The sequence below is a fragment of the Benincasa hispida genome, chromosome 10, assembly GCF_027475165.1.
Source record: "Benincasa hispida cultivar pf3 chromosome 10, pf3_genome.v1.1, whole genome shotgun sequence".
Taxonomy (NCBI): Eukaryota; Viridiplantae; Streptophyta; class Magnoliopsida; order Cucurbitales; family Cucurbitaceae; genus Benincasa; species Benincasa hispida.
Genome location: NC_143487.1, coordinates 793933 through 803036, shown reverse-complemented (window position 1 = coordinate 803036; position 9104 = coordinate 793933). Strand labels below are relative to the sequence as shown.

General features: G+C 35.5%; 1 protein-coding gene across 10 annotated transcripts; it reads right to left on the bottom strand.

Annotated features, from left to right (window-relative positions):
* Positions 1–2652: 2652 nt before the first annotated feature.
* Positions 2653–7966, bottom strand: LOC120088519 (UPSTREAM OF FLC protein (DUF966)). 10 transcript variants are annotated; one of them, XM_090306129.1, is made up of 7 exons: positions 7444–7966; positions 6042–6325; positions 5868–5937; positions 5587–5708; positions 4534–5410; positions 3256–3557; positions 2653–3149 (listed from the first exon to the last, which is right to left on the bottom strand). In XM_090306129.1, the coding sequence occupies exons 2-7, from the start codon at positions 6229–6231 to the stop codon at positions 3124–3126; spliced, it is 1587 nt and encodes a 528-aa protein (XP_090162255.1). In that variant the 5' UTR covers positions 6232–6325; positions 7444–7966; the 3' UTR covers positions 2653–3123. The 10 variants fall into 10 exon arrangements, with proteins under 10 accessions (XP_090162255.1, XP_090162262.1, XP_090162257.1 ...); XM_090306136.1 differs by having other exon boundaries at positions 5868–5948; positions 7444–7630; XM_090306131.1 differs by lacking the exon at positions 7444–7966 and adding an exon at positions 6781–7350.
* Positions 7967–9104: the final 1138 nt, after the last annotated feature.

Here is a 9104-nt window from a genome sequence, read left to right as displayed (position 1 = left end):
CATCAATTTAAATCGTTACATATTGATGCCCCATTCCTCCACATTCATAACAATTACTGGATCTCATCTGCTAAGCCTTTTCTTATCTCATTTGCAGGTTTCTCAAACATTTTTTGTTTTCCTCTTTCTTCCTTCCTCCTTGCTATTTTGTTGTTCCGGTCATTTGCGGAGGAATGTTGAAAATGACTTTTGGGCTAAGACCCATAATAAAATCAAGTGGAAAAGGACTAGTTGTCCTACATTGGAAAATTAAGGAATGCTAAGAGGGCATAAATACCAAGGCATGATAAAAGAGTTCTAAAGTGTGGTAGTGGTGGAAGTATCGTAGTTTCTCACATGCGTGTTGTCGCTATTGCACTTACACAAAAAATGAGTACCTTTTTATTACCTCTCCATTTAATTTTTTTTAACTATTTTATCAAAAATGTTTCCATTAAATTAGATCAATTATGATTGGATCTAATTAATAATATTTTGCCCATTTTTCCATCCGTTAATGCCCTAGCCGTTTCCAAATCCCTCTTCTTCTTATACGCTCCAAATTTTCTATTCTTCTCTGTTTTCAAGCATATTTCATTGATTCCAATTCTTTCTCTGGCGAGTGCACGTCTGAGATTGGACATTGTGTTAATCTTGGGGAGTAATCGATAGAAGCAATTTATTACTGAAGTCGTGCCAAAATTGCTTTTAAGGCAGTGGTTCTTTCCACGACAACAACGATTTGGTATTTGGTTCTTACAATTTTTATATTCTAATTTAATAGCTAGGGACCACTTTTAAGCTTTATTGAAAGTACAATGACCAAAATTGGACATTTAAAAGTACAGATACCAAAATTGGACCAAAATGATATTTTAACCTTATTCAAAATCTATTTAATATTTGATTATATGTTTTTATACAATCAAGATAGACTTAGAATGAGTGACGTGTTTGAAAGTGATTTTGAATTCGAAGATAGACTTAGAATGAGTGACATGTTTAAAAGTGATTTTGAATTCGATGAAAAGTGACAGGAGGTGGCAAGGAGCAAAGACGACAGTACCATGTGCTTGGACAACTTTGTCATGTTCTATGATTATTGATTGGGTAAAAGTTGAATTAAAGATAACGTTGATATGGATAGAGACAGAATAATTCCTTATTAGGTTTTTAGTGAAAGCACCATATAACTGTTCAACCAATTCAAGAGGCATGTCTCTGTCTCACCATCCCTACATGCTTACCCGAAAAACCAAACATAACAACTCCAACCAAAGGTGATATTTTCTTTCTGCCTTCTTAAATAAACATTAATAATCATTTTTTAGATGCACAATGGCCTAACAAGAAAAATGTTAATGGTTTGTCATTGGATCGGGTCTAACAAATTCGTGTTAGAAGGTCAGTGAACTTCTACATGCAGATTAGTTGATAAAAGATTGCAACATTTTTCGATCCGCCCATCTCATTGTTCATCAGCTCAATGAAGGGTTTTGTAAGGGAAAAAATGTATTAAACAATTCTCTAAGGAACCCATAGAGAAATTGATTATAAATACAATATTAGCATAGATGTATATCTTCATATTTTTATAATAGTATGATTTGTTCACTTTAGAAATAAACACCGTTACTTCTCTTGATTTCACCTTATAGGCTTTGTAAATTTAGAAATGGTTCTCATGATTTATATATAGCCACATGGTGATCTATTTCTTTGAGCAAAAATTAGAGAGGAGGAAAAAGACAAGATGCGTGTAAAGAGATGACAATTAAATAAAGGAAAGTTTTGAATTCCATTTATTACAATAAAGTGAAAACTATAATTGGTACCGTGAAACATTTATTATGTCTATCAGTCTACCCTACAGATTTATAATAATAATAATAATATCTCTCTTTCAAACTCTCTCCTTCTCTCTGTCTAACTTTTTCATTATTGTCGAGAAAAAAGGAAATGTAATGACAGAGAAGCAAAAGAAATAATAATAATAATAATAAAACTGGGAAAGTTAAACTGAAAATCAACTCAAATTACAACAAGATTTGAAATTTTAACAGTCAAAAAGTATTTGAGTGCGGTACGACAATATAGTGTTAGCTAAAAAAAAGTTCTACCGTCTGCCCAGTTTCCATTATCCTGACATGGCTGTCTTTTGCTTTGTATGAGCCCTAAGTATTCTGCATTTAAATCTCTGTTCAAATAATGCGTCTTTTTGCCTTTAGACTTTAGCCTTAAATACAGCAAGGACAGGATGCCCTATTACAACTATCACCACTCAATGCAGAAGAAGAGCTTTCATAATTCACAAACATACAGACAGGCAGAGCTGAAAATCTACTCAGTCTCTTTCTTCTCAGCTTAAATTTAGACCTAACCAACCCCCCACGCTTTCCAAGGCTTCTCACACGTGAAGCCAAGTTTCCTTTTGTTCTAGGAAGAAACAGACTTCTCCATTCTAGTTAAAGATGTATTAAATTTACTAAAACATTTAAAGGGCATCTCTTAAAATAACCCAAATGAGGCTTTTGAGGAGAATCACGTCTCATCTTGCTTTGAAGGTAGCAAAAACCCATGTTTTTACAGGCATTTTTACTTAATCGAGTTGACTTGTTTTAAAGGGGGAAAAAATGATGTTGTTGAAGTTGGGAAACCTTCCAGAGAGAGAGCTAAATAATTATAAATAATATTAAAGGGGGTGACACTCCTCCCTAGCTTTTTTGTTACAGATTCTGCCTGCAGGAACTATTCTAAAGCTAAAGAAGGAATCATAAAAAGAAGTGATGGTAACTGTAGTTTAAAGGAAAGTTACAATTTTATCATTTAATATTTGCTGACCTGACAAGCAAAAGCCAACCAACCCAAAAGATCTCTGAGTTGGTCCCAAAGCCAAACTGCGCGCCCCTCTAGCTGAAGACTGGTGGTTTTCTCCTTTTTACACTCGAGAGATATACAGAATCACCAAGGCCCCACCAACAAATTATCAACATCAATTGAATTCGAAGTAGATCTGATCAAAAGTAGGATCTTGGCGGGAACGAGCTTTTCAACTTGGCCAAAAGAGGAGGCATCCATTGGTTGTTCATAGTGTGCTCTAAGTACAGCCAACATCTGTGCTATTACAAGTTGATTTCGACCAGATTATAACCCGAGCTCCTGAAGCAAGCCTGTGAAACGAGAATTGAACTAAATGTCAACAACGATTCACTAGAACAATGGCTAGATAGTGCCACCTTGAGAATCTATCAAGAAAATTGCAAATCGGCACTCAACTTTCTTCGATCTTAATCACATCCTCTTCCTCTTCTCGAAAGGAATCTAGCCTCTTAGACTGTTTCCTTCCGGAGCAAGGCTCTGTAATCCTTTTACTACTGTCATTGGAGGTAGCGGGGCTTATGTTCTGAGAGCTATCGACACCATCAGAAGATGTTCTTGGCCTATCAGAAGTAGGAGATTTCATAGGGTCGTTTCGTGGCTGCTTGCTTAGTGAAGCTTTAATGGCCCGTGGAATGCACTTTGAGCGGCTAGAGGTCGACTGATCCTTGTCTTCAGTTGAATTCAATTGCTTACATGTCCTATAGTATTAGCTTATTGTTAGTTATAAACTAACTGAAACTGCAAGCATTATGAAGAAATAACCACACATATCCCAAAAGCTCTCTAGTAATAGACACAACTTTTAATGTGTATTGTATGAAACAAAATAAGTAAATACCGACATACGTACAATATAATGATTGAAACCAAATCTAGCTGCTGCCAGACATATGCACACAAAACATGAAGTACAAACATACATTTGAAAGATATGAAAGGTTCACATTCTATTGTGGCTAGCAATAATGGTAAGTTATTTTTATGTACCTCCATGTAATTTTCACATTTGTCCTTTGATCAACCAAAGCCAATTAGATAAGTCCCAAATTTTCATTTTATGGGCAGAGCAGAGAAGTAGGTTAAAGCAGCAATAACATGAGAAACAGAGGTGAAGCTTCAAAGGATCTACTTACATTAACATGAGAAACAAGGTAAAACAAGTAACAGTGAGAAGACACGAGGACTTTCCCCCTATAAGCACTATTATGCACAAGTTCAAAATGTAAAAGAACATGACAGAAATGCTGGTTCACCAATCTGGGCCAGCCAAATCCGCATAGTCTCTCATAAAGCTGCTTCATACAACACATAAATGTAGCATAGGAACTTTATAACTTCTTAACTTCCTATGCTACAGGAAAAAGAAAATAAACCAACAGAAAATAGCACAGGCATGCATCAAGGGTTCCATCAATCAAAACAACAAGGACTGGTCTTCAGCATGTTAAAGGTGATGGACATTGAACAATTTGGTCTCCTGTCCATTGAAAACATTGTAAGGGTTCCTTTTCTTCAATTATGTCACTGCCTTAATTGAGCAAGCTTGACCATCGTTATCTCCATAAGTCATGAACGGCACAAAGTATATGCGAATTGAAGACAATAAAAAATGATAAATTGATTCGTGGATGTTAGTACATTTAACATTAGTAAAGTATATGAGCATAAAAGAACCTGTCAGCATTGTATGAAGATGATCGTTTTAGAGTTGTCAGCCCATCCCCTTGCAACATTTTAGTCTCAATCAAGCTACCACTGAAATATTCCTTGTCTTCTAACCTCAAGCCCATCATCCTAGGATTCTCAGACAGACAGTTGAGTTCTCCCAACATCACTGTAGTAGAGAATAATGGGGAGGGAAATTTGGTGTGAGAAAACCTTGGTTTGTATGATGGAATGAGTCCAAAACTATGATCCTTGACTGATATTGATCCACACGAGATAAGTTGCATTAACACGTTTGTAGCCTTGAGTCTTGCATTGGTTGGCATCCGAATTTCTTCTTCTTCAAGAATCCTGAAACTGTTGATTTTACTGGCATCGGCTCTGATAAGAGACTCTAACGTTTCAGTCTTCCCACCTGAGGAGGAAGCACTCGAAGACAATTGGGGTGGAGAAACCGAATCCTGAGGAGCATCATAGTTTTTCTTTTGATTTAAAGTCACATTGCTAGGAGTCTGGCTACATTCCGGTTCTAGGGACCCATCATCTGTTGAAACTCCCCTTGTACAAGTTTCTCGTGTTTTAGGTCTGCCAATATTTTCCTCAGTCTGAGTTGATGCATCAGACAAGCCATCAGTCTTGTACACCTTGTATTCTGTCAAGCTAAGACAACCACCCCATGAACTCTTTCCACCTCCAGAATCTGGAGACATGCCTGATGAACCAGGTCGAAGGACAGACAACGAGAGGTCATCCTCGTGAGAAGTTTTCATTTCTTTTCCGTTCATGCTTGAAGATGATGAAGAATCATCCTGACTCTGGGAAGATGCTGGATCAGGTAATTGCTTCAGTGGTTGAATATTCATATTGCCAATGGAGGTGAAAGGGTCTGTGAGAACATATCTAACTTTCAATTTCTTTCATTACTTCTTTGCCACGAGAAACAGAACCAAATAATCACCCATAAGTTTCTTCCCCAGTTTAGTTTCTCAAGTTATGTCAGATGCGCATTTAAACCACCAATTATGTCTTCAAAACTTCATATCACAATTTTTTTTTACTAACCTTTACTAGAAGTGGACTCTTCAAACAGCTCGGAGCCTTTGAGAACATACTCATTTCCATGAGCCGGAAGAATTAGGTCATCTTCGCAGAGATCATGCCAAACAAATCCATTCTTGTAGCTTCTGCATAATTAGGGCCAACAGATTGCACTATAAGAATAATGTTGTATCTCAACAATTCAAAAACTGAAACATCTGAGAGTTTTCTGATTATTTCTCTCCAACATTTATCATCATCCAAAGAGATGCATAAGAAAAACGTAAAGATTGTAAATAATTTACCTTTTACAAGACCAAGAGTATAAGGTAGCCATCCCTCTTCCTCTGAGAACGTTAAGCCTGTTAATCACATCTGGGAAAAAACTACTTTAAAGCATATCAATCCGTTGGGAGAGGGGAAGGGGGTTATTATCAACAGGAGGTAACATAATCTTATACATTTCGATTTGAAAATACCTCTCAAGTACAGTCCCTCAGGAGATGAGAGTGGAACTTCCATGAAATGAGGATGCTCCAGCTGCCTATTTCTGCATAGATAGTAAACCACAGGCACCTTCCGAACCTGTTGATATTTGGGCGATTTCTCCGTCCACACCTTAGCCCTCTCAGGACTCAATTGGTTGTACTTCTTCATTCTCGTCTCCATGGTGCCTCGATATTCATCAATCCCTCGTCAAAGCGGCTACCAACCGAGCAGATTTGAGGATTTTAGCTTCCTTAGGAACAGTATCGCAGAAACCCTGTATGAAACAAGCCATGATCAGTCAGCCTCAGATGCGTGAAGAAGAGGCCTTTAAGAATGCAAATGGCAGAACAAATTGGAAAATGTAATTGCCAGATCTAAGAACAGAGGAAGAACAAACTCCAACAGTGAAGCCAAAGTGAAAAGAGGCCAATCATAAGGGAGAAAAACAAGAATCTTTGATGCCAAGAGAACATGCAGAGAGTAAGATTGACTCGGTAGTAGTAGTAGTAGTAGTAGTAGAAGAAGAAGAAGAAGAAGAAGGAAAGCTCGCCCGCGTTTATTGCTCAATGGTACAGAGACAGCTTGTTAATAGAAACATTGGAAAATTGGGATCATATATGACTTCGACTTTACAGATAGAGAGAGACGTGGTGACATGGGACTGAGAGGGACACGACGGAAAAGAAACCAGAAGCTCTTACCCCTCCTCCTCATTTTCTGGGGTCTTACCTTTTTGCTTCTTTTTTTTACGTTCCTTTTCTCTTTTTTGGCTGATTCTGTGGAACGCCATATCCCCTGGCTTAGCTTGCCTAGTTGCCTCTTCTTAAATCCCAATTGCCTTGGGAAAAAAAATATAATGTGTATATACAAAAAATTATTCTTTTTTCTGTACAAGTGCCCAGTAGCTTTGGACTTCTCCTTGACGCCTACGGTACTGTCAGGTAGAAATTTAAACTTGAAACAAATAGTTCACACTCCACCACCGTCAAAACTATTACAGGAGTTGACTGTTGACGGTGTAAAAAATTCAACTCCATTACCATAAGTACACTTTTAAAATATACTTGTTTTGTTTGTACCTCTGGATCCCAAACGAAAATGATGAGTTGTTCTAAATCTTGAAAGAAAAATGATCATATGGGTATGAAGGGGAAACCAATGAATTACGGGTAAAAGACCCAAAAACTTAAATCTCAAAGGCTTGCAATACCAAATCAAATGATTTAAAAACTATACAGCACCCATTTTGCACGAAAATCACAAAAAAAAAAAAAAAAAAAAAAAAAAAAAAAAAAAAAATCATGAAATATGAAGGGGACTTTTTACAAACAGGTGGAGAGCATTATCTTCCTCGAAAAGAAAAAGAAAAAGAAAGAAAGAACAACAACGAACCCAGATGGAGCAGCGGCGTCCCAAGTCAAGTCACTGAATGATTCTGTTAGCAAAACTTTCCCGATACAGTTGCTGGACATAATGGAATAATTGTCAGGAAAGAGGCACGGCGATGAACAACATGGCGGATACGGCAGGGGGCAGGATCGCCTTGAATTTGGTTGCTCTCCCTTTCCTCCAAGGAACCAACCTTCTTGTAGATTCGCCTCATTAAATACTCTCAAAATCGTGGGTCACCCCTTTGTGCTCCCTTTTGAAATTTCAATGCCGCGTGTGGTGGTTTGTTGCATAATTTTCTGCTTCTGTTCAATTCAATTTTCTACAGAGCCATTTGGTTTAGAGGTCTGTGAATGTCTCCTTTCTCTTCGCACATGTGGGTGAATCAAAACTCTAAATAATGGTTATTACAAATTTTATAGCAATTCGTATAGTACAAGTTCATATAGGAATCTCTGGTCCTATGCTGTTATTGGGATGTCTGGTGTATTCCAAATTAAGTATGAAGATCTCTTTAGTCTTTCATAACCATTTTTGCTGTGATATTTAGTTTTTGAAAGTTAAATTAATAAACATGACTTTCACCAACGAATTTTTTTTTATTATTTATTTTTTATCGGTCGTGTACAAAAAATCGAGCTAAATTTTGAAAATTAAAAACAGTAATTTTTAAAAACTTATTTTGTTTTTTGAATTTGACTAACAATTCAATAATTATACTTAGAAATATGTAAATCATGGTAAGAAATGAGAAAAAAATATGTTTAATTCTCAAAAAGTAAAAACAAAAAACAAAATGGTTAACAAACGAGATCGAAAATTTGTATTTTTTAAGTTAAGATTTCATACATCACTTTCTTTCAAATATTTGAAAATCCCTCCATCGACGATAGCTTAATGAATGAGACACTCGTTGTCATTCCAAATTTGATTAAATTTTAAATTTTCATTATCATATTCGTTGAATAAATAGCTCGCTGATTGAGTAGATAAACAGAAAATGTTAGAAATTGAATTTTTTTATAAAAAAAAATAATAATAATAATTCAGATATGTTTGTGTTTAAAAAAAAAATATTAAGACCAAACAACATATGATGAAAGCCAACAAGTTTTGTGATCTTTCAAACTAAAAGAAGGCTCAACAACAAAATTAGTTGGCAATTGATTATGAAATTATATGATAATTGTTAACTAAATATTTATTTTAGAAAAAATATTTTAAATGATAAAATTAATGAAAATATTTAAAAATAATAGTAAAATATCACCTTCTACTGCGATAGAGTTTTGAAATTTTACTATATTTATAAATATATTGATTTATTTTCCTATATTTCATCCAGGGTTAATAATTAATATATCTGAAAAAAAAATTATAATTACAAATTTTGTATAGTTATTGTTTTAAAATAATACACTAACATGTCCCATTACTCCATTCTGGAATTTGAATGAGCGGTCTCAGTTTAAAATTGTTTCTTGTATGGGAAAGTTGTGGTTTTAGAGGCCTAAAGCGGACAATCTAGTTGAATATGTATTTTATCGATATGATTAATAGGATAGACATCCTTTTTCTGAATCCAATAGCTTCTAGCTAATATTTGACATTCGAGGTGTTCTTTTATGGATATTGATTTTTTATTTGTAAAGCGTTAATGAAAT